The 23,699-nt window shown below is 62.1% G+C and overlaps 1 protein-coding gene across 1 annotated transcript in view; it reads right to left on the bottom strand.

Moving 5' to 3' along the window:
* LOC104056873 (dedicator of cytokinesis protein 2) overlaps positions 1-23,699 on the bottom strand; it is a 64,931-nt gene that overhangs the window by 37,638 nt on the left and 3,594 nt on the right. Inside the window, exons 3-24 of the mRNA XM_054066282.1 lie at positions 23,636-23,676; positions 22,987-23,042; positions 22,817-22,913; positions 22,598-22,746; positions 22,021-22,156; positions 21,573-21,727; positions 21,169-21,250; positions 19,272-19,407; positions 17,835-17,910; positions 17,274-17,353; positions 16,197-16,558; positions 15,784-15,882; positions 15,193-15,265; positions 13,653-13,756; positions 11,314-11,503; positions 8,832-8,929; positions 8,267-8,356; positions 7,528-7,628; positions 7,242-7,376; positions 3,932-4,043; positions 2,958-3,028; positions 1,975-2,081 (exon numbers count right to left, since the gene is read on the bottom strand). Coding sequence (XP_053922257.1) covers positions 1,975-2,081; positions 2,958-3,028; positions 3,932-4,043; positions 7,242-7,376; positions 7,528-7,628; positions 8,267-8,356; positions 8,832-8,929; positions 11,314-11,503; positions 13,653-13,756; positions 15,193-15,265; positions 15,784-15,882; positions 16,197-16,558; positions 17,274-17,353; positions 17,835-17,910; positions 19,272-19,407; positions 21,169-21,250; positions 21,573-21,727; positions 22,021-22,156; positions 22,598-22,746; positions 22,817-22,913; positions 22,987-23,042; positions 23,636-23,676 — 2,550 coding nt within the window. The remainder of the gene's footprint in view (positions 1-1,974; positions 2,082-2,957; positions 3,029-3,931; positions 4,044-7,241; positions 7,377-7,527; positions 7,629-8,266; positions 8,357-8,831; positions 8,930-11,313; positions 11,504-13,652; positions 13,757-15,192; positions 15,266-15,783; positions 15,883-16,196; positions 16,559-17,273; positions 17,354-17,834; positions 17,911-19,271; positions 19,408-21,168; positions 21,251-21,572; positions 21,728-22,020; positions 22,157-22,597; positions 22,747-22,816; positions 22,914-22,986; positions 23,043-23,635; positions 23,677-23,699) is intronic.

Below are 23,699 nucleotides of genomic sequence, written 5' to 3'. Positions count from 1 at the left end.
AGGGGGAGGAAAAGGGAGAGAAACATTTCTTGTTTGCTTTTCCTGGTAGGATGCGAGGAGGGATGCAGAGATGGACCCAGGGTGGTTCAGGAGAGGGGATGCAGGGAAGGACCCAGGGTAGGATGCGAGGAGGGATGCCGGGAGGGATGCAGCAGTGCTCGCAGCGTTGCAGTAGCTCAGAGCAGCGCTGCAGCAGGCAGCAGGTGACCTGCCACCCGCAGCCGATGGCCAAGCTAGAGGTGTCTACATCATTAGCTCTCCAAGTCCCTTCAGGCAGGGACACAAAAGGGTTCCTGCTCCCCGTGGCTCCCCTGATCCTACCTGCTGCAGCTGAAGCCCAGGACCCCAGCCCCGCTCCCCAGGGCAGCCCCCTCTCCTTCTCTTTGGAGATGCCATGTGAATATTTGGGAGCTCACCACATCTCCCCTGTGCCCTTTCCTGCCCGAGTCCCTCAGATATTTCTTCCTCTCCCTGCCTTCTAAGCTCTGCGGGTGTCTTGTGCCACAAACCCCTGCACCTCTGGGGCCGGGTCGGTAATCGGAAGCGAGCCCAGCCGGGGTAGGGTGCGGGGCGCTCGCGTGTCCAAGGGATGTGGTACCACCAGGGCTGCATCTGCCCCCCTGGCCTCAGCCCCTCCTGCAGCTCTGCCACCCTGGGCTCCGTTCTCTGATTGTTCAGTGATTCCTTCAGGATTGGTTTCAACTCCAATACAATCCGTAGCTTTCAAAGCCTTTTCTCCAGGTTGCTGAGGTTATTTTATATTCCCAGCCTGTCCTCCAGCCACATGCTTTGCAGGGCAGGATTTACCAAGTCTACACTTTTCTCCATCCCTTAAACTTCTCCTAAGAATACCAAACAGCATTGGCGCCGGGGCAGACGTGGGGAATCCGACTCTGAATGTCCTCCCAGGCTGGCAGCAAGCCCCGACATCCCCTCCCTGAACAATGATTCTCACAGCGACTGTGTGTTGCTTCAGCTAAACCACGTTCCCCTCCGCAGCCCGGCAGCCGTGCAGGCAGCAGGCGAGGTTCACGGCAGCAGCAGGAGATGTTTGGTTTGGCCACAGGCGAGGTTAATGCCAGCAGCACCAGCTGCACCCCCGCAAGGTGATCTTTAAGGTCACAGAATCATAGAATCATGGAATGGTTTGAGTTGGAAGGGACTTTAAAGATCACCTAATTCCAACCCCCTGCCATGGGCAGGGACACCTCCCACTGGATCAGGGGCTCCAAGCTCCATCCACCCTGGCCTGGAACCCCCCCAGGGATGGGGCAGCCACCACTGCTCTGGGCACCCTGGGCCAGGGCCTCCCCACCCACTGTGAAGAAATTCCTCCTTACATCCAGTCTAAATCAGCCCCTCTCCAATTCAAAGCCATTCACTCTCGTTCTGTCACTCCACACCTTTATAAGAAGTCCCTCCCCAGCTCTCCCGGAGCCCCTTTCCCTACTGGACGGTCGCTATAAGGTCTCCTCGGAGCCTTCTCCTCCCAGCCTGGCCTCATACGGGAGGTGCTCCAGTCCCCGGTTCAACTTCGTGGTCTGCTCTGGACCCATTCCAAGAGTTCCATCTCCCTCTTCTGTTAGGGATTCCAGAACTGGATGCAGGATGCCAGGTGAGGTCTCACAAGAGAGCAGAGGGGCAGAATCCCCTCCCTCACCTGCTGGCCACGCTGCTTTGGATGCAGCCCAGCATATGGTTGGTTTCAGGGCTGCGAGTGCTCGTTGCCAGCTCACGTTGAGCTTCCAACGCACTAACCTCCAACTCAGCCCATTCTAAGGTGCCGTGCAGCCCACGGTCCCAACACAAGCTCCTGGGAACCACCTCCTCCGCAGAGCCCCCCGGGCACGGGCGCTGCCTCAGGGGCAGAGGAGGGGTCCCCGCAGCCAGGACGCATCCCCACCCCACGCCACGTCCCTCCCGGGAGAGCCCAGCGTGGGCAGCAGCACCAGTGCCCCCAGCGCCCCTTCTCACCGTAGGACTGGAAGGCTTTGCTGTTGACGATGTCAGTCAGCGACTGCAGCTTCTGCTTCAGCAGGCGCTGGGGAGGGAGGTTCCCGATGAAGTCCCTGAGCAACGCCCTGTGTCCGGGTGAGAGGGTTTAACGAGGGGTCAGCATGGGGCTTGCAAGAGCCCCACGTGCTTTGCAGTCCCGAGCGCCCACAGCCCCTTTCTGGCAAGCGCAGCCGTGAGGTCGGTAACCGATTGACCCCGTGTTTCAGCCGGGACGGGGCTGCTGGGCAGGGGGATCGTAGAATCATGGGACCATGGAAAGGGTTGGGCAGGAAGACACCTCAAAGCCCATCCAGTTCCACTCCCTGCCATGGGCAGGGACACCTCCCATGGGATCAGGGGCTCCGAGTCCCATCCAACCTGGCCTGGAACCCCTCCAGGGATGGGGCAGCCACCACTGCTCTGGGCACCCTGGGCCAGGGCCTCCCCACCCTCCCAGGAGAACATTTCTGCCTCGGATCTCATCTCAATCTCCCCTCTCACAGTTCTAAACTATTCCGCTTGTACCAACGCTGCACTCCCTGATCAAGAGCCCCTCCTCAGCTCTCCTGTAGCCCATTTCTGTACCGGAAGGACTGGGCAGAGCTGTGTGGAATGGTTCTGGTGGATGGAGCTGCCAGGGCTGAGCGGAGTCACCCGGCACAATAACCCTGCCTGGATTCCTCATGCGCTCAGCTGGGACTGAGGCTTTCCAGGCTCAGCCCTTGCCTGGAGCACAGGCTGCCACTAAAATTGAGTGGTTTTGCACTGGGAAGGGTATAAGAAAGCAATTTCCAGGTATTGGAATTCCAGGGCCCTCTCCATTGGATTGACATTGTCAGCCTGCGCCCACATCAGTGGCTGCAGGACAGGGAGCCGGTATGGGATGGAGCAGGACAGGCGGCGACAGGCCCTGAGTGCACGCAGAGTGGGGCAGGGGAGGTTGGGGGTGATGGGGACCCTACCCCAGCACAGAGGAGTCGAAGATCCCAAACACATCCTCAAGGATGGAAGGCAGGTACTTCAGGGCTGCTCCCTGCAAGGAAATGAGAGAGCTGACAGCACCAGCCACCGGGCAGGACAGACAGATGGATGGCAGTCCTGGCTCCATCCATCCCACCAGGAACCCAAGCTGATCCCCCCAGCCCCATCCATCCCACCAGGAACCCAGAGCTGAGCCCCCCAGCCCCATCCATCACACCAGGAACCCAGAGCTGAGCCCCCCAGCCCCATCCATCCCACCAGGAACCCAAGCTGATCCCCCCAGCCCCATCCATCACACCAGGAACCCAGAGCTGAGCCCCCCAGCCCCATCCATCACACCAGGAACCCAGAGCTGAGCCCCCCAGCCCCATCCATCCCACCAGGAACCCAGAGCTGAGCCCCCCAGCCCCATCCATCCCACCAGGAACCCAGAGCTGAGCCCCCCAGCCCCATCCATCCTACCAAGAACCCAGAGCTGAGCCCCCCAGCCCCATCCATCCTACCACGAACCCAGAGCTGAGCCCCCCAGCCCCATCCATCCTACCAAGAACCAAAGCTGAGCCCCCCAGCCCCATCCATCCCACCAGGAACCCAGAGCTGAGCCCCCCAGCCTCATCCATCCCACCAGGAACCCAGAGCTGAGCCCCCCAGCCCCATCCATCCCACCAGGAACCCAGAGCTGAGCCCCCCAGCCCCATCCATCCCACCAGGAACCCAGAGCTGAGCCCCCCAGCCCCATCCATCCCACCAGGAACCCAGAGCTGAGCCCCCCAGCCCCATCCATCCTACCAAGAACCAAAGCTGAGCCCCCCCAGCCTCATCCATCCCACCAGGAACCCAGAGCTGAGCCCCCCAGCCCCATTCATCCCACCAGGAACCCAGAGCTGAGCTCCCCAGCCCCATCCATCCCACCAGGAACCCAGAGCTGATCCCCCCAGCCCCATCTGTGCCGTACCTGGGCGAGCAGCGTGGGCCCCTCCAGCGGGGACTTCATCAGCTGGTTCAGGGAGAGGAAGAAGCTCTGCAGCGCGCGCTGGAACTCGGCCGTCTCCTTCCCCTCGTAGAGCCTGCAACGGCCACAGTCACCGCATGCCGCCACGCTGCGCGTCCTCACCGTTTTCCACAGCTGGGGCCAGCAGAGACTCCGGCATGGCCACTGCACTCCCTGATCAAGAGTTCCTCCCAGCTTCCCTGGAGCCCCTTTCGGTACTGGAAGCTTCTCGAAGGTCTCCCCAAAGCCTGGTCCTTGTATTTGATTCCTGCTGGGACACTGGGCAGCGTTCCCACCGTGGTTCCCACAGCTCTGGGCTCCGGCACGCAGCTTGGCTTGAGGAGCAGCACAGGAATCCATCAGGGAAAATTATCCGGCCCTGGGCTCATGAAGCCAATTAGTGCAGACCGGGATAAAACCCTGTGCTGGACAGGATTTATGTGGGAAGGGTCCGTGCGGCTCTCGGGAAGGGACACCCTGCAACCCCCTCCCCGAGCAATTGCCCCAGGCACCCCCGCAAAGCCCCTGCAGGAAGGGGTCCATGGGGCCCCCCGCTGCTCAAGTGAGTGGTGGGAGTAAGGGACCATTTCCCCCCTTGGGGACAGCAGAGGGGACAGTGGAGTCCACGGGAGCTGCTGGAGGGGTCTGGCCGCGGGAACAGCTACGAGCTGGGAAGCAGGTGCCCATGGAGGGATGCGGGTGGGAGCAATCATCCCACTGCCCTGCGCCGTCGGGAGAGCGGACCCTGTGTGTGGCAGCCAAAACCAGGCACTTCCAGGAAAACCTCACCGCTCTTGGTGGCAACCAAAAAGCAGAAGCAGTTGGAGGAGCAGGCAGGGAGGAAACTGCGAGCAGGAGAGCACATCACCCTGCTGTCGCCAGACCCCAGCGCCCCAGCCTGTCCTCAGGGTGACAGGGGGCTCCGAGGGAAACCGGGGTCACGAGGGCTCTGAAAGGAACTGGGGTCACCCCGGCCAGGGAGGATACAGGAGGGTCTCCAACATCATGAAAGGTCTGGGGAGCTCCGGGAGGCTCTTCTGTCCCAGCACAGTGCACGGTGAGGCAAAGGGGAGCGTGGCTGGAGATCTCCCTGCCCCATCCATCCAAAGGGGAGCGTGGCTGGAGATGTGGCACGCGTCTCCCTGCGCAGCGCCGGCTGGGGGCACGTGCCAGCATGAAAACACATTTTGCACACAGAGCTCCCACACCGGCATCAGGATCTGTCCGCTTCCCAGCCCGAGGCAGGCAGGGAATGAGCCTTTCCCCACGCTGCAGCCCCAGAGCAGCCGGAGGGCTTGGGTGATGGAGTTCCCGCTTCCAGCATCCTCACAGCACCCCGAGATACTCGAGGTGCCTGGGCGGCTCCAGCAGCTGCGCACACAATCCAGCAGTGACTCATTATAATCACACTCTAATTGCTTTAAGGGCTGCATACAAATTGCAGCACCGTTTACTGTGTTCAGCAGCTCTGAGGAGCCCGTGTCCCTGCACTGTTCAAATCACTCAGATAAAGGGAAGAGGAATAAAAGCACTAAACATCTTCAGGGCCGCTGTGCTCCGGTGCAAACCCACTCACCGGGCTGTTTGCAAACGCTCCCTGTAACTCATTTTCCCAGGAGAAGCTGGGCGGGCTGTGCTGTATTTTCATATGTGAGAAGGCATCACAGAACCTCGGACCAGCGCCGGAGCACCCGGAGCGTGGAGCCACTGCCTCGCAGGGCAGAGTGACGAGGACGGACGGACAGGGATGCAGCAGTTCGCACACCAGCAGTGTAAGCGACACCGGGATCACACGGCAGACGGCACAGGGAGACAGAGCAGGCAAAGGGGGCAAAGCCTGATGTCCCCGGGGAAGCTGAGAACCCAACACAGCTCCTCAGCATGAGCAACACAGGGATCATGGGTGGACTTCACGATCTCAAAGGTCTTTGCCAACACAGTGATTCTGTGGTTCTATGATCACTCGGCAGATGGCATAGGGATAGAGTGAAGGCAAAGAGGACAAAGCCCGAGGGTCCCTGGGGACCCTCTTCTGGCTTCCTCTCATTTCCCCTTTCCCTGGGGGTGGGAGGAAGGGAACTGACAGCTCTGCTGCCGCATTGGGCTGGGCTGGGGCTAAACCAGTTGCCAAGAACCCTCCAGAGCTCCTCAGCGCGAGCCGAGCGCACAGCACCGGCAGCGATGCCCGTGTGCAGTGCTCAGGGCTTGGGATGGAGGGGGCAGACCCTGTGCTTCCTCTCTCCCTTTAAAACCGTGCCGGACCACCGCGCCGCAGCTCCGGCCGACCCACTGCTGTCCCAGCACAGGCGATGCCCGTGCAGGGGGCCCTCACCTCCCACCGCTCCCTGCAGCACTTCAGCTTTCTGTGCCCTGTGCTTGAAGGAAAGAGGAACAGAACCTGCTTTTTCTGGTAACTCGGATCAGTTGCGGTTTTGGTTTTCTGTGCCAGCCTGGCAGCCCGGCGGGGCTCAGCCACACGGCCCGAGGTGGGGCTGGCGTGCCCCAACACACGGATTAGGATGGGAACGCCAAGCCCATGGGGAACAAACGAAACCAGGTGCCGGGTGGACTTTGGAGGCACCTTGGGGGGCACTTTGACCTTATCCTCAGGAGCAACAAGGAGACTCCCACCCCCTTCTGCTGCTTATCAGGATCATGGAATGTGTTGGGTGGGAAGGGACCTCCAAGCCCATCCAGTCCCACCCCTGCCATGGGCAGGGACACCTCCCATGGGATCAGGGGCTCCAAGCCCCATCCAACCTGGCCTGGAACCCCTCCAGGGATGGGGCAGCCACCACTGCTCAGGGCAACCTGTTCCAGGGCCTCCACACCCTCCAGGAGAACATTTCTCCCTAAGATCTCATCTCAATCTCCCCTCTTGCAGCTCAAAACCCTTCCCCTTCTCCTGTCCCTGCACTCCCTGATCCAGAACCCCTCCCCAGCTTTCCTGGAGCCACTTTCCATACTGGAAGCTGCTCCGAGGTCTCCCTGGAGCCGCCTTCTCTCCAGGCTGAACAACCCAAATTCTCTCAGCCTGGCCTTGAACGGGAGGTGCTTCAGCCCTCGCATCACCTCCATGTCCTTCTCAGGACTCACTCCAACAGATCCAGCATTCCTGGGGCCGGTGCTCAGCACCGACACCGCTTCCATGGCGCTGAGAGCCCGTGGGACCTCTCCTCTCCCCCATCCCAGGGGCTGAGGCTCCGGTGGTGCTGGCAGAGCCGCCCGGCAGAGCACAGCACCTGGAGTGGTGGAAGCGATCGCCAGAACTTACTGAGCAAAGAGGTGCCGGGAGCGGACGATGAACTTGAAGACGTACTCCAAGGCCTTGAAGGTGCGCATGAGCAGCTCGCAGGGCTCTCCGCGGCTCACCTGCTCCACGTACTGTGTCAGCACCGACAGCAGCTTCCTGCATGACAGGGATGCGTGGGGCCAGGGCTTGGACACTTCGAGCAGCCTTTGGGGTGGCCGCTGAGCCGTGCCGGCTGCTCCCCAGGCTCTGCGCCCATCCCTGCCATCCCAGCCTGTCCCTCCCCATGCCGCGGCCACCGGGTACACACTTGTAGGCGAGTGTGGCACTGAAGTGCTGGTGGATGTAGGCTTCCAGGACGGCATTGAAGTGCTGGAACTTCCTATCGGCCACCAGTCCCACAATGAAAACCTGTGGGGAGCGGGCAGGGGACATGGCTCGGTGTGGGCACGGTTTGGAGCGGGCAGCGGGCACAGCTTGGCGTGGGCAGCAGCATGCCCAGGCACAGCTGTGTGCTGGCAGCCACAGACAGAGGGGCTCTGACCCCTTGTGAGGGTCCTGAGGCCACCAGAACCGCCCCCAGCCCAGCTCGCGAGGACAGGCAGATCCCTGGGACACGGCAGCCCAAAATGAGCCCCGAGCCCAGGGGCTCCTCACGGCCAATTTGCATGGACCTCCCACCACCACCAGCCCCAGGTGTCCCACCAGAGCCGCCTCAACCTCAACTCTCCCCTGGTCTGATCACTGAGGTCCTTCTTGTCTCAGCGTAGGAGAAATGCCTTGGAATCTTGCTGGAATTGTCCCCTGGAGGGACAGTGTCCCTGCAGAGCCATGGCACTGCCCAGTGCTGGGTTGACTGGGCTCTACCAACCCGTGGCACCACAGTGAAGCTGGAGGTGGGCACAGTGCTGAGCGCAGCCCGTCCAGTCAGACCAGCAAGCACCATCCAAAACCCATCCCAGTCCCACGTTGTCCCATCCCAGGCACGTGCACCGGTCAGTGGGGTCAGAGTCACGCTTGATGTGCATGGGGAAGCAAATCCCACTTACCAGGGCATCAAAGACAAGCGTGTCGTACACATCTGTGTCTGAATTGTCCATCATGATGGAGAACAAGGCATCCAACGTATCCTGGAGGAACTGAAGGAGACAAGAGGACTGTGAGGACTTGAGTGTTAAACCCCAGCATCGTCCCAGACCCAGCTTTGAGCGCAGGAGTGACCTGGCTGGGCACAGAGCTCCTCTGCCCATCCTCAGCCCTTCCCAGGGTGGGGATCCAGCCCTACGGGCTCAGCCATGGCACGGAGCCTGGCACTGCTCCCCCGTTGCCCCAGCGAGCTCACGGGGCAGACGGGGTGATTGCCACAGGCAGAGGCAGCGTTTCTCTCTGGGGAAGGGGCACGGAGGCTGCACAGGATGGTCCCAGCACGCCCAGTCCAGCTCCAGCCCAGGGCAGCTCCCCCGGCTCTCAGCACGTCCAACCAAGCTGCGAGGACACCGCTGGTGCTGACAGCGTCCCCCAGGGGCTTTGGCATCCCTCTGCCCTGCCCCGGAGCAGCCACCTGGAGACACGAGCAGGGAAGGGAGGAGGTGGGAGGGAGAATTCCGGCTGTACCTTGATGACCTCCCCTCCGTCCACATGCATCAGCTTCTGGAGGTTCCCGGCGAGGAGGCTGGGCTTGGAGCGCCACTTCAGCAGCCCCAGCAGGTTGACTGGGAGGGAGGAATGGGAGAGTCAGCACTGCTGCACTTGCCATCAGACCCAAGCATTCCCATCACCCCGGGCCCCTCCATCCCCTCCTCGCTGCTCCACCCCAGAGGACAACGTGCCGCTCGCTGCTGGCCCTGCTCCAGGGAAGGTCCAGGGCAAGCACCCATCGTGCCCAAGCTCCTGCTGCTCCATCATGCAGCTGTGTGGAAGCTGCCGCCATCCTCTTTCCAGACCCATGGAAGTGGAGCCAAGACCATCAGGATTTGGCCCCGGAGCTGCAGCTTCCCAACAAACCACTCAGGGAAGGTAGCTGGGACAGGGGGGCTGTGGGATGCCAGCCTCCCTGACCAGTGTCCTACAGCCAGACCATTTCGTGGCTGGGACCCTGCGAGGGTCCCTGTGCCCCTTGTCCCTCCCCCACATTGACCCCTGGCACTGCCCCGTGGTCCTGGCTGTGCTGCCCGCCGGCAGCAGCCACTCCACAGCTCTGCAGGGCTGACTGCTGCTGTTTGGACATGCGTGGGGCCGTGTGCCGGCTGCCAGCACTGCTCCCACGGAGCAGCCAGAGCACAGGCAGCGCACAGCCCCAGCATGGCATCAGTTGGCACTCAGCACCGCGCTGCCAGGGGCATCGGAACCCCGCTGACCTCCAGCTCCCCATACTTGATGCAGAAATTGTCCTGAGTTCAACATCAGAAGAGCACAAAACTCAGCTAAATAAAGGGTTGTGAGTGCAGAAGCTGCAGTTCTGCTGCAGGAAGTGAACTAACGCAACAGCAACGGCCCTGAGCGTGGCTGGCACTGAACCACAGTGGCCCCAGACCCCAGCAGTGATGACTCACTGTGCACTGCGATGCTACAACCTCTGAGCTGCGAGGCTGCAGTCCCCGAGCTGCGAGGCTGCGCTCCCCGAGCTGCGAGGCTGTGCTCCCTGAGCTGTGAGGCTGCATCCCCCGAGCCGCGAGGCTGCATCCTCCGAGCTGTGAGGCTGTGCTCTTTGAGCTGTGAGGCTGCGCTCCCTGAGCTGTGAGGATGCGGTCCCCAAGCTGCAAGGCTGCACTCCCCTGAGCTGCGAGGCTGCAGTCCCTGAGCCCTGTGCCAGGGCTGTGGTTTCCTCGGCTGTGCCTCTACAAAAGCATGACAAGCATTTCTATCCATTGACTTTGCACAGGCAGCGTGGCGGATGCGAGGGAATCCTGGCTTTCCCATGCACTCTTCCCCTGGCCCAGCATCACTGACGCTTGCCTCCTGAGCTCGCTGGCCGCCGGGGCTCTGGTGCATCGCTGCACCCCCCGTGCCGCTGGAGTCATCACCTCCAGGCGCTCACGGCCCCCACGCCGCGGGCCAGGCGGCTGCAGCCACCGCAGGGTTTCTGCTGTGGCACAGACACGCACACTGGAGATGTCCATGGCCTGCATGCCGGCACGGCCGTGCAACTGCACGGTTGGATCTGACCCAGAGGTGTGTGCGCCACGCTGCCCCTGAGCTGGACGCCTGCGAGGGCACTCGGACAGCACAGCCCCACCTGAATCATAAAATCGTGGAATGGTTTGGGTTGGAAGGGACCTCAAAGCCCATCCAGTCCCACCTCCTGCCATGGAGTGGGACACCTCCCACTGGATCCGGTTGCTCCAAGCCCCATCCAACCTGGTCTTCAGCAGCTCCAGGGATGGGGCAGCCACGGCTTCTCTGGGCATCCTGGGCCAGGACCTCCCCACCCTCACAGCAAAATATTCCTCTCTAAGACCTCATCTCAATCTCCCCTATTTCAGCTCAAAACTGTTCTGTCTTGTCCTGTCTCTCAGCCTGACAGGCTGGAAGAGTTGGGTTTGTTCAGCCTGGAGAGGAGAAGGCTCCAAGGAGACCTTATAGTGACCTTCCAGTTCCTGACGGGGCTCCAGCAAAGCTGGGGAGAGACTTTTTACAAAGGCATGGGGTGACAGGGTGAGGGGGAAAGGCTTTAAATGGGAAGGAGGAAGATTTAGACTAGATATAAGGAGGAATTTCTTCATGATGGGGCAGGGGTGCTGCTCAGGGAAGTTGTGGCTGTCCCATCCCTGGAGGTGTTCAAGGCCAAGTTGGATGGGGCTTGGAGAAACTAAATCCAGTGGAGGTGTCCATGCCCATGGCCAAGAGGGTTGGAATTAGATGATCTTTAAGGTCCCTTTCAACTCAAACCATTCCTTAATTCTATGATTCAGTCCTTTGCCTGAGGACAAACGCCTCGGATTCGGTGTGCAGAGCCCGGCCTTCCCCCCGCCCCGGCACAGCATCCCGGTGCTGCATGTGTCCCACCACAGGTGGTGCCCACTGGGACGAGAGTGGTTCAGGGGTGGAAATGCACTGGTGAGGGGAGGCACAATGCCGGGGGAGATCCTGGACTCACCATTCTGAGTCAGCTTCGTGGAGCAGATGAGTGTCGAGATCTGGAAGCTGTCCCGGGTAGACACGGTTAATCCCGATGCAGTGCCGCTCACACGGAAAGAGGAGCCAGAAAGGAGCTTGGGCTCAGACACGTTCCTGATGGAGGGCAGGGTCAGGTACGCGGCAGCATCCTCCAGCTTCCTGCTGTCACCCTGCAAGGCAGACACGGCTGGGACCGGGCATGCAGCGTTGACCCGGGATTGGCTTTGACCCCGTGCGCAGGTGGCCGAGAGCACCTGGCTCGGATCAGCCATGGGGTGCCAGCAGAGGCAGGGCAGGGCACCTCGAACCCTCGGCTCAGGTCTGGGCCTCTCGCTCCAAGAAAGCCCTGGAGAGGCTGGAGCACATCCGGAGAAGGGAATGGACCTGGGAAGGGTCTGGAGAACAGGGGTTGTGGGAGCGGCTGAGGGACCTGGGGGTGTTGAGCCTGGAGGAGGCTGAGGGGAGAGCTCCCGGCTCTGCGCAGCTCCTGAAGGGAGGTTGGAGCCAGGCAGGGGTCGGGCTCTGCTCCCCAGGAACAAGGGATGGGATGGGAGAAACAGACTCGGATTGTGCCGGGGGTGGGCTCATGGGGTGGTTTTCTAAATGGAAATGCGCCTATCTGCAGGGCTGGCACCCGGCGGTGTCTGGAGCCGGCCGGGCACGGCGCTGCTCTGTGGCTGTGCCGCCCCGAGCTCACCAGTGCTTGCTCACAGCTCAGCACCAGGGCACTCATCCTGCCCTGCCCACAACCCCGCAGGATAAAACTCATCCCGCTGAAGGTCAGGTGAAGGTCACAAAACTGATTGGTGTTGGTTTTCCCTGCACCGAGCGTTCCCACGATGGGCAGCGGCGGGGCTGAAGGCACAGCGCTTCTCCCTGGGTTGGTAAAGCCCTCATAGGACAAAACTGCCTAATTTCAGTGTTTCTCAGCCAGCGCAAGATCAAGAAGACCTAAAAGCTCATCATTCACTTTCCTCTGGCAAAGGATGAGACAGTTTCTGATTCCCAGACTGAGCCCTCGTGTCTGCTGGGAAGAGCTATTGGAGCAAGTCCAGAGGAGGCCATGCCAGTCCCACCCCTGCCATGGGCAGGGACACCTCCCGCTGGATCCAGGACTCCAAGCCCCATCCAACCTGGCCTGGAACCCCTCCAGGGATGGGGCAGCCACCACTGCTCTGGGCACCCTGGGACAGGGCCTCCCCACCCTCACAGCAAAACGTTTCTTCCCACGATCTCATCTCAGTCGCCCCTCTTGCAGCTCAAAACTGTTCCCCCTTGTCCCATCCCTGCAGTGCCTGATCAAGAGCCCCTCCCCAGCTTTCCTGGAATGCCTTTCCCCACTGGAAGCTGCTCTAAGGTCTCCCCGGAGCCTTCTCCTCTTCAGGCTGAACAACCCAAATTCCCTCAGCCTGTCCTCATACAGGAGGTTCTCACGCCCCTGGATCATCTCCATAGCCTCCTCTGGACTTGCTCCAACAGCTCCACATCCTCCCTGCACTAAACACTCCAGAACTGGACATGGAGCTCCAGGTAGGGTCTCCACAGAGGGTCAGAATCCCCTCCCTCTCCTGCTGGCCACACTGCTTTGGATGCACAAGTCCCCAAAGAACTCAGGACTTGGGACTGGATCTGGGTTGCCTCAAGTAACTGTGGTCACAACACCAGGAACAACAGGGGAAGTGATATAACACAACATAAAGAGCAGAGGAGCCAAGGGGCTGAGGTGGAAGGTCACCTCCTGGGGAGGTTGGAGCTCTGCTGCTGGCAGGGAACGCTGAAGCGGTGACAATACACAGAGGAAGAGCCCTGAGCTCACCCCTCGCCATGCCCTGGCTGGGAGAGGGGGTCACCGAGGAAAGGGGGCAGCACCTTCGGGGGGGGTTTATGCTCCAGCGCCAGAGCCCACTGTGCTTTTCCCAAAGGAACAGTGAATTTCCCCTCCTCGCATTCCCTCTCTGCTGTTTCAGAACTAAACCCGGGCAGTTTTAGGCAGGCAAATGCCGGTGAAATCAGGTAAAGCGCAGAAAATGCCTTCACAGGGATGTTCCCTCCCAAGTCAGATGCATTCAGTTTTACTTTTCCCAAACAAAACTTGGCATTTGGAAAGGAGCAGTGCAGGGGTTGGAGATGCCGTGTGCAGGGAGCATGGCAGCACCCCCACCACTAAGGATGGAAAGGACAGGAGGGAGGGAGGGACTGGAAACTTTGGGTTTATGCCACCAGCTCCGTCACGGACCAGGACCTCAGCCCCACGCAGGCGCTGCAGGGAGAGCTGCCAGCCCTGCTCCAGGGTGTGGGGGTCTGCCCGCCCCCCCGTACCTTGTACAGCACCAGGTCATGCTCCCCGTCACGCAGCGTCGTCCCGTCCACTTGCATCAGCTTCACAAAAGCCATGGAGAAAATCCGCTCACTTTTGTCTTTGGCTGGGGGAGACGAAACACAGGGAGAGGTGAAGGTGGTGCAGGAGGAGCCGGGGCTGCAGCGTGGGCAGGGAAAGGGCAGCGAGGCGAGGGGCTCCTGCCCTCCAGCAGCCAGGGAGGGCGATTGAGGGAAATGGGTTTTCTTTTCCTGGAGCCCACAGGTTGTGTCTGCGCACAGCGAGAGTCCTCGGTCTCCCCAGAGCACCTGGGAGAAGCGGCTGCTGCAGCTGTTTGGGAATTTTGGAATGGGAGACGGTGGTGAAGAGCTGACCTGCGTGGCTGGAGGAGATACAGGGCTACCAGGAGCCGGGCAAGTGGCCACTGCAGAGCTATCTCTGCAGGAATGGGCTTGGGGCAGGCAGGGCTTGGCTGGCACAGGAGCAGAGCAGAGAGTGGCAGCCTCGGCTGCAGGTCCTCACGGTGGCTCCGGGGAAGGTCCCGGCAGTGGCAGGAGGTGCCACCCCACGTGTGGTTTCCAGCTCAGTGAATGCACCAGGAGCAGCATCTCTGCTCTGGGAGCAGCCTGTCCTGGCCACACGCCCGCAGCTCTGCTGCAGCACACGCCACGGGATGCGGAGCAGGTGCTCCAGGGAGCCAAGCGCAGGCACCCAGCGCAGCCACGTGCTAAAGGCAGTTTGCTGCCGTGCCATGGGATGCAGGGACAGAGGAAAACAGCGGTGACAGCTTCCTTCCACCCTGGTGAATCCAGGTTTCACAGCATCCCTGCTGCATCCCACACGGTGCAAGACAAAGGCAGCTCACAGGGTCCTCTGCTACTGCAGCCCCTGAGCTGCCAAGAGCCCCCACCCCAGCCCTTAGAACCATGGAACTATGGAATGGTTTGGATTGGAAGGGACCTCAAAGCCCATCCAGTTCCACCCCCTGTCACGGGCAGGGATACCTCCTACTGGACCAGTTGCTCCAAGCCCCACCCAACCTGGCCTGGAACCCCTCCAGGGATGGGGCAGCCACCACTGCTCTGGGCAACCTGGGCCAGGGCCTCCCCACCCTCACAGGAGAACATTTCTCCCCAAGATCTCGTCTCAATCTCCCCTCTTTCAGCTCAAACCCATTACTCTTGTCCTATCCCTGCACTCCCTGATCCAGAGCCCCTCCCCAGCTCCCCCAGAGCCCCTTTCCATGCTGGAAGCTGCTCTGAGGTCTCTCCTCCAGGCTGAACAACCCCAATTCTCTCAGCCTGTCCTGGCACAAGTGGTGCTCCAGCCCTCACATCACCTCCGAGGCCTCCTCTGGACTCCTTCCAACAGCTCCGTGTCCTCCCTGCTCTGAGGACTCCAGAACTGGATGCAGGGCTCCAGGTGGAGTCTCAGCAGAGGGGCAGAATCCGCTCCCTTGCCCTGCTGGCCACGCTGCTGCGGATGCAGCCCTGGATACTGTGAACGCCGGCAGGGGGAAATCTGAGGATGGAAGACACTCACAGTCACTGGAGGAGCGGTGCCGGAAGGTGAATCTCAGGTGGGTTTTGTGGACATCTTCAATGGGAACAGCAATCTGCAAGAGAGACCGTGTGCCTGCGTGAGGATAGGGGGACGTGGGATGAGTGACCTGGCTGGCCAGAACCCGTCTGTGCTTGGGCAAGGGCTGTGCTGAACCCTCAGCTGCTTAAAGCCAACCCCATGTGCTTTCCTTCCCATTAAGAGGACTGAACTGGAGGCACAGGTATCCCTGCAGGGCTGATGAGCCTATCCGGGAGCCCGCAGGGAGAGGCAGGAGCAACGCAGGAGCACCACCAGCGATGCCCACGGAGCCCCTCGGCTCATCGACCAGGGCCAAGCACCACATCCCCACTGTGGGACACCCAAGGTCTCCGTCCAGGATCTGAGCACTGGCACCATCTCTCTTCCCCCCCGTGCCAGGGAGCCAGGGAGGTCGTCCCTCAAAACACCAGCCCTGATGGGGAGTCCCCTTCCGCAGCTCGGTGCTGCTGCGCTGGAGCAGCGAGGGATGCGGCCGCCGGGGTTGCAGCCCCTGTCCCACCCCAGTCCCTGTGCCCTGAGGCTGGTGCCAACCTTCACCGTCTCCATCCACCGCTGGTGCCGCTGCTGGTAGTAAACCACTGAGCGGTACTCGCTGGCCGGCTTGTCCCCGGCACCATGGTAGATCACGTTCTGCAGAGAGGGGGGCAGCAGGAGAGATGTGCTCAGTTCTGACTTGACTTGTTATGGACCAAAGCAACCCAAAGGGCAGAAGAACTCTGCATCCCCTGCTGCCTCGGGCCACCCCCGGAGCGATCTAGCCCCCCAAGATGCTCACCCTGCCCACTATGCGGGGACATCTTTCTGATGCAACAACCCAGCCGGTGTGGGGACATCTTTCCAACTGTCCCTTCCCAGGCAGGCTCAGAGGGGCAGCGAGAGGCTTCCTCATCCCCACCCACCTCTGCCAAGCCCGGTGCAAGAGGGTGACCCGGCACCCGCCGTACCTTCACCACGCTGCCCGCCTCGTCGCAGACGCACACCGTCACCTCCACGTTCTTCTGCGTCTTCTTGTTCCCCTTGTCAAACTCGCCCTGCACCAGCGTCAGGTAGATGTCGTTCCTGATGTCTCCTGGGGGGACGGCCCTGTCAGCGAGGCAGCGTTCCCTCTGCAACGGGGTACCCCAAACCCCATGCGGGGGCCTCCAGGGACCACCCATGTCCATCCCACTGCCCAGCTTGCCTGGCATGATGACCTCGGGGTAGCCCAGCTTGCGTGCCACCACCGTGCTGCGGTCCACAAGGTGAGGATGGTCCTTCCGCACTTGGCTCAGGTCTCCCCAGAGCATCTTCAGGGACACCCAGAACCCTGCCAGGGCAGAGCGCGGGATGTTGGCGCCACGGTGTGCACCAGCTGTGCCGCGCTGGGCGATGCTGGCAGCCGCACTCTCCTCCTGCGGCAGTGGCCGCACCTCCCTGGGCTCTGTCTTGGATGGGTCTGGGTGGGTGGGCGCTCCGGTCACCCCGTGCAGCTCCGATCGCGATTGCCAGGACAGTGCGCACAGCGAGCCCCGGCTGCACCCAGGACCAATCTCACATCCCCTGTGGCTGCTGAGGTTTTCCATAGAATTATGGAATGGTTTGGGTTGGAAGAGACCTCGAAGCCCATCCAGTTCCCAGGGACACCTCCCACTGGATCAGGGGCTCCAAGCCCCATCCAACCTGGCCTGGAACCCCTCCAGGGATGGGGCAGCCACCACTGCTCAGGGCAACCTGGGCCAGAGCCTCCCCACCCTCACAGGAAAACATTTCCCCCTAAGATCTCATCTCAGTCTTCCCTCTTTAAGATGAAAGAGGGGACATCTTGATTATTCCAAGGGTGGCAGCGTGCAAGAACCTGGGGGAGGCACTGGGAGGGCTCAGGGCTGGCCAGGGACCAGAGCGAGCCCTGCAAGGGGCGGCACAGGGGGACCTCAGCCCACGCAGCATCCTCAGGGAAACCCGGATGGGCTGAGGAGGGGTTCCACCCATCCCACTCTGTCCCCCATGGCACAGAGCGGGCACGGGGCAGGCGGGGGCTCTACCTTGTCCCTTGTGGTTGATGTCCTTCCCCTCCATTGCCTTCCTGATCATGTTGTGAAGGAAATCATTGTCAGCAGTTGCCCTGTGGACACCAGAGCGGGGTGTGTGGAGATGGTCCCCGACAAGGAACCCTGCGCAGATGCTCCCCACGGGCACCGGCCACCAGCAAAGGGAAGGACAGCCTGGACTCTGTGGCTCCCAAAACAACAGCAGCCACAACAACAGCCTGGATTCGCTCTGGTTCCCACACCATCCGGGAAGGAGGTGCCGGACAGCACCCGCAGAGCCTGGACCCACAGCACCCATGGGGCAGGGAGGCAGAGCTCTGGTCTCTCCCAGTGTCGCTGCCCACGGAAGCATCCTTTGCTGACCTCACTGCCTGTGGGGACCCGGTGACACCACCTCCTGGAGTCCACAGGCCTGTGGCAAAGCCACATCTCATGGGAAAAGCTCGGCTCTTTGGTCCCGGCACCAGTTGTGGCTGCTGATCCTGTGCCTGCTGCTCCCTCTGCCCCCTCCCGTTGCTTCCACAGTCCCCCTGCCCACTGCCCCCCAGGACTCACAGGTGGACGGGGATGAAGTGCTGCTTGTCCTCGTCGCTCTCACACTTCCCCTTGGTGATGTCCGTGATGTCCATCACTGCAGCACAGAGGTAGTGGTGTAGGGTGGCTCCATGGGCATTGGCAACTCCAGCCCCCAGCACCAGGGCTCTCCATGCCAATTCCTCCCAGGACCAGCACCCAGGGCAGATCTGTCCCACCCTGTGCCAGTGCCCCCTGAGGAGGTCATCGTGCCTCCCCCAAGGCCCTCCGCCACTCCGCAGCACCCAGCACCCAGCGGCACTGGGCTCTCAGCAGGGAGAAACCCCGTGCCCACACGGTTCTGTGGTGGATGGAGGCGCTGGGACGTGGCATCTCGGCACAGCTCACCCGTGGGAAATGCTGCTGCCTGCGCTGCGGCAGCACCGGCATCGCAAAACCGTTTGGTTGGAAAAGATCTTTGAGATCATCGAGTCCATCAGCCCCCAGTGCAGGAAAGGGTCCTGTGCCCCAAGCCGACCACTCCTCAGCTCTCCCCTCCTCGTCCCGAGCTTCTCCGGCCGCCCTGGCATGGAGCTGCTACCACGTGCCCAGTGTCCTCTAGGCAATAGCATCCAGGGGATCTCAGAGCTCCAAGGCAGATCTGGGGCCAAATAAGCTCTATCCAGGACCTCTCCATTGCCCATGGACAGGGGTTGGTGCGGGATGGACAGGACACAGCATGACAGGCACCAGGACAATCCTCCTGACCCCTCTCTGGGAACGCTTTCAGCTGGGAGTGCAAGGAGCTGCCGACAAGTCCATCATTCACCTGGTAATTACCCTGTGGCTGAGGTTCTAGCACACGCTAATTAGCCAAGTGCAATCAATCCTTTCCCAGCAAGCCCATCCGGTGGAGATCGATGCCCAGAGCCGCACCACGGCTTGAGGTGTGTGTGGAGCAATCAGCTCCGCGGGGCCGGGGATGCTCCAGGGGCTTTTCCGGCAGCGCTGGGCTGGGGTCACACCATGCAGCAAGGGAGGATGGGGGGAACCCCCAGACCCTCTCCATGGGGTGCATGCATCACATCCCCACCAGACCCACGGCTGCAGACCCGGCGTGTGGGGAACAACACAAAGGCAGTGGGGGAAGCACTCGGCTCTGGCCGTGGTGGGAGCAGGGAGCCAAGGCTTTCCCGACTGCCAGAGCAGCCGTGCCAGGTCTCTTCCCACACCCCGGCACACGAGGGCTGTGGGTCAGGCTGGGGAGAGGGGACAGACAGTGAGTGCGGGGTGAGCACGGCTGCACAGAGGCAAGCAAGGGCTGGGGTCCAGGTGTGCCCCAGGGCTGCCCCAAACCCGCACCCCACGGCCAGCGAGCGCCACGGGCCAAGAGGCGGCCAAGACAGGGGTGTTGGGGGCGTTGGCACAGGCAAAGCTGTGGGGTCTCCTCCCGGCACCCATGGCAGACTCTGCACTCACCCGAGATGCCGAAGGGCCGACGGAGCCCCGTGCTGAGCTTGCGGCTGTAGGACTCGCGCAGGTCCATGCGTCCCACCCGGATGATCTGGCACACCAGGAATAGTCGCTCCCGCTTCAGGTCATTGCTGCCCAGGTCCTGGGGGAGGAAAAGGGGCTGTGTGAGCTGGGCATGGGCAGCACTGCATGGGGATGCCTCTGCCAGCACCGGGTGTCCGTGGGGTATCAGGGATGCCTCTGCCAGCACTGGGTGTCTGTGGGATATCGGGGATGCCTCTGCCTGCACCGGGTGGTCATGGGTTTTTGAGGATGTAGGGGGGATGAACCAGCAGGTGCAGAGCTACCGCACATCCCTGATCCTGATGCCTCTGCTCTGTTTTGGGGGGCCAGGGAGCCCCCCGCCACTGTGCCCCACGGAGGGGCTCGGCTGGAGGGCACACAGCCCCCCTGCCCCAGGAACAGAGGTTTCCCTGCACCCCAGGCAGCCTCCAAGCCTCAGAAAGAGCAATGGCCCCACGGAGCACCCACAGCACAGCTGAGGGGAGGACCCCCTGGGATGGAGTAGGTCTGACATGGTGGAGGCTTGGTGAGGTGGCCACGTGCCCCAGCTCTGGGCACCCTGGCAGGGTTGGGTCCCATGGGTGTTGCCCCTGTGCCAGAACCTTCCTGCAGGGCTGAGGTGCGTGGATGCGGCTCACAGCAGGGATGCAGCACACGGCAGATGGTTGCAGCGGCCGGGGGTCAGAGGTGGCGGGAGCCAGGGGAGCGCAGGGGCTGGAAGTGCTGATGCTGCTCATTAGCATTGATTATCCAGCCTCATCTGCATATGGTTGGCTCCGCTTGGGCTGTCCTGGGAGTCAGCTTGGCTCTGCTGGCACAGCAGGAAAAGATGCTGGGTCAGCAGGCACTGCCCACAGCCAAGGACCGCTGAGCCGGCTGCAGCCGCGGGACTGGGTGGGAATGGGGCACGGGCACCCCAACAGCCCGGCACCGGGGGGGAAGCCACAAGGGTTCCCTGTGCCAGGCAGTACAGGAGCTGCTGGGACACGGGATGCAGAACTGAGCGGCATGGAGAAAGCAGCAGGGATCTGGCTGCTCTCACGGCCTCATGCGTGGGGCTGGATGCTCCGGAAAGCCAGAGGAGCAGGCAGCGCTGCAGGATGGAAGGGATGGGGCTGCAGGACGTAGGAGAAATGAGCAGTGAGGAGAGCGCAGCAGGAATTCACAGAGGCCTTGCACACGGGGCTGGATGCATGCAGGATGCTGGGGGCTCGATGCATCGGTGCTGGGGACTGGGCACATCGTGAATGCTGGAGGCGTAGGCAGCACTGCAGGAGGGAAGGGACAGGGTGGGATGGGGGTAGAAACAGGGAGCAGGGAGAGCACAGCAAGGAGGAGCAGGGATCTGCAGGAGCCTTGTGCATGGGGCTGGGTGTGTGCACAGGGCTGGGGGCTGGACGCACCCGGGATGTCGGAGGTTGGATGCATCACAGATGCCGGGGGCCAGAGGATCCACTGCAGGAGCTGTGAGGCTGGCTGGGATGGGGGACATCGGAGAAATGAGCAGCAGGGTGAGAGCAGTAGGGAGAGCAGGGATTTGGCTGCTCATGTGGCCTCGTACATGGGGCCGAATGCATCCGGGATACCGGAGGCGCAGGCAGCACTGCAGGAGCTGCGAGGCTGGCTGGGATGGCGGATGCAGGAGAAATGAGCAGCAAGGAGAGCAGAGCAGGGATTTGGCTGCTCACAGGGTCCTGGTGGGTGGGGCTGGATTCATGCAGGATGCATGGGGCTGGATGCATGGGGCATGCTGGATACATGCGGGATGCCAGAGGCACGGGCAGCGCTGCAGGAGCCAATTGCAGGTGGCAGCCTCATTGCGCCCGGGCTCTGCACTCACCGTAAAGATGACCTTGAGGTTGTTGAGCAGCTCGAGATCCTGTGGGACACCCGTGCTGGACCAGCGGATCACATAGTTCTCGCTGTGGAGGACGGCGAAGGGTAAGGAGCCCTGCAGCGAGGGGCTGGCATCACAGCAGTTGGCAGCCACGGCAGAGCTGGCACCACGGTGGCCACGGCAGCAGCACTGCAGCTCAGCGCAGCCACGCACAGTGGCATCTGGCCAGACAGAGGCTGCAGCCCTCGAGCAGCCACCACAATGTGGGCTGAAGGTGCCAAACCCCTGCCAGCTCCCACCATGGGCAGCTGGGGGTTGGGGATGGGCAATCCAGGGCCAGGGATGGGCAACCTGGGAGGGTCAGGAACGGGCAACATGGGGCCAGGGTCGGTTGCCTGATGGCCCACCTGACGCTGCGCTGCTGGCCAGGGTCGTACAGCGCCATCAGCAGCTGCGCCTCCTCACCGATGTTGCAGACGAAGTTGCGGACACAGAGGTAGAGGCTGTGGGAGGGCGAGGCTGCGTGGCGGGCACTGCAGCTCAGCACACTCTGCTGCGGGCTCTGCGGGGCATGGGGCAGCTCTGACCCACAGTGCTGCAGCTCAGCATGCTCTGCTGCAGGCTCTGTGGGGTACAGCGTGGACCCACAGACTGGACCTGTGGCTTGGACACAGAGTTTGGTCCCCTACTTAACCCCACTGTTCAGCCCCACGGCTCAGACCCACAGCTCAACCCCGTGGTTCAGCCTCCAGCTTGACCCCCAGCTCAGCCCCCCCAGCTCAGCCCCCCCCAGCTCAGCTCAGCCCTGCGCGGGGCTCAGGTTCTTGGCACAGAGAGGTCCCCAGCGGCTCCCACCATCTCCTCCTGGATGCGCTGCGTGAGGGTCTGTGCTGCCTTCTTGTGCGCCTGGAAGAGGCTGGTGACGCTGGTCCTGTCGGGGTCCAGGATGTTCTCATCCTCATCCCGCACCACCAGGTCCAGCGCGAGGATCCTGTGGGGCCAGGGTGGGGTCAGGGGTGGCCTGGAACCCAGCTGGGCTGAGGGATGTGGGTCCGTGCATCCACTGGGACCTACCAGCCCTGGCACGGGGACAGGGACAGCCGGGACAATGGGAAATACAGACAGACAGGATGAGGGGGACATGGGGACAGACAGCTAGGAGTGTGGGGACACAGGGACAGCAGCCAGGACAGCAGGGACATATGGACAGACAGGATGATGGGGACAACATAGCAGAGAGCCAAGCATCCCATGCGTGCATGGGTAGGGGGACCCCTTGCCCTCCCATCCCTGCTCCCCGGTGCCATCTCCCCCTGTCCCATCTCTCCTCGTCCCATCTCCCCATCCCATCCCTCCCTGTCCCATCTCCTCCCCTCCCTTCTCTCCCCGTCCCATCTCTCCCTCTCCCATCTCTCCCCATTCCCACGCTCACTTGTTGCCGTAGTCGATCCTGCTGGTCACCTCCCTCTTGAGCTGCAGGAGCTCATCTTTGGGCAGCGTCCCCGAGAGCAGCTGTGAGCGCCGCTCCATCAGCTCACACATCATGCGCTTCACCTGCCGGTACCGCTCCATCTGCCCGTCCTGCGGGTGGCACCGCGCTGTGACCGCATGTCCCCGCTGAGCCCCAGCCCCCCCGGCCCCCAGTGCTCACCACGTAGAGCTGCTTCCAGATGGCGGCCCATTCCCGCAGCGTGGTGGTGATCTCCTGCACCATCGGCATCTCGGCGGGCACCACGCTCTCCTGCGCCCTGGGGGAGCGCAAGGGGTCCTGAGCCCCACAGCGCAGGCAGAGGCACCCACCCCCCCACGCCCCGTACCTACCCCCTGCGCTCCACCACGGCACCCTTCAGGTGGATCAGCGAGGCCGGGAAGATGCCCTGGAGAGCTTGGAGCCATCAGCTCCCGTGGGCAGGATGGAGCCCACCCTGGGCAGCCGCCCCGGACTGGGGGTCCCATCCTTGCGATGCCGCAGGGTACCCAGCGCAACCACCCAGCGGGGACAGACAGACAGACAGGACAGCGGGGACCCAGTGATAGCCAGCAGGGACATATAGACAGACAGGACAGGACAACAGGGACACACGGACAGACAGACAGGATGATGAGGACACAGGGGCACCCAGCAAGGACAGTAAGGACATACAGACAGACAGACAGGATGATGGGGACACACGGACAGCCAGCTGGGACAGCAGGGACATACAGATAGCCAGGACGGTGGGGACACGGGGACAGCCAGGCAGGATAGCAGGGATATAGGGAGAGCTAGGACAGTGGGGACATAAGGACACACAGACAGGACGATGGGGACATACAGACAGCTGGGACAGCGGGGACGTACAGGAAGCCAGACAGGACGATGAGGACACAGGGGCAGCCAGCTGGGACTTCAGGGACGTACAGACAGACAGGACAGCAGGGACACGGGGACAGCCAGCAGGGACAGTGCAAGTGGCAGCGCCACACCTACCCGGGCAGCCCTGTTGCGCAGCGAGTACCCGTGGTACCATCCTGCGGGGAGGCAAGGGGCACCG

The sequence above is a fragment of the Cuculus canorus genome, chromosome 4 (assembly GCF_017976375.1).
Source record: "Cuculus canorus isolate bCucCan1 chromosome 4, bCucCan1.pri, whole genome shotgun sequence".
Classification (NCBI taxonomy): domain Eukaryota; kingdom Metazoa; phylum Chordata; class Aves; order Cuculiformes; family Cuculidae; genus Cuculus; species Cuculus canorus.
Note: the sequence above shows the minus strand (reverse complement) of the source record. Positions and strands in the feature narration are given on the sequence as shown.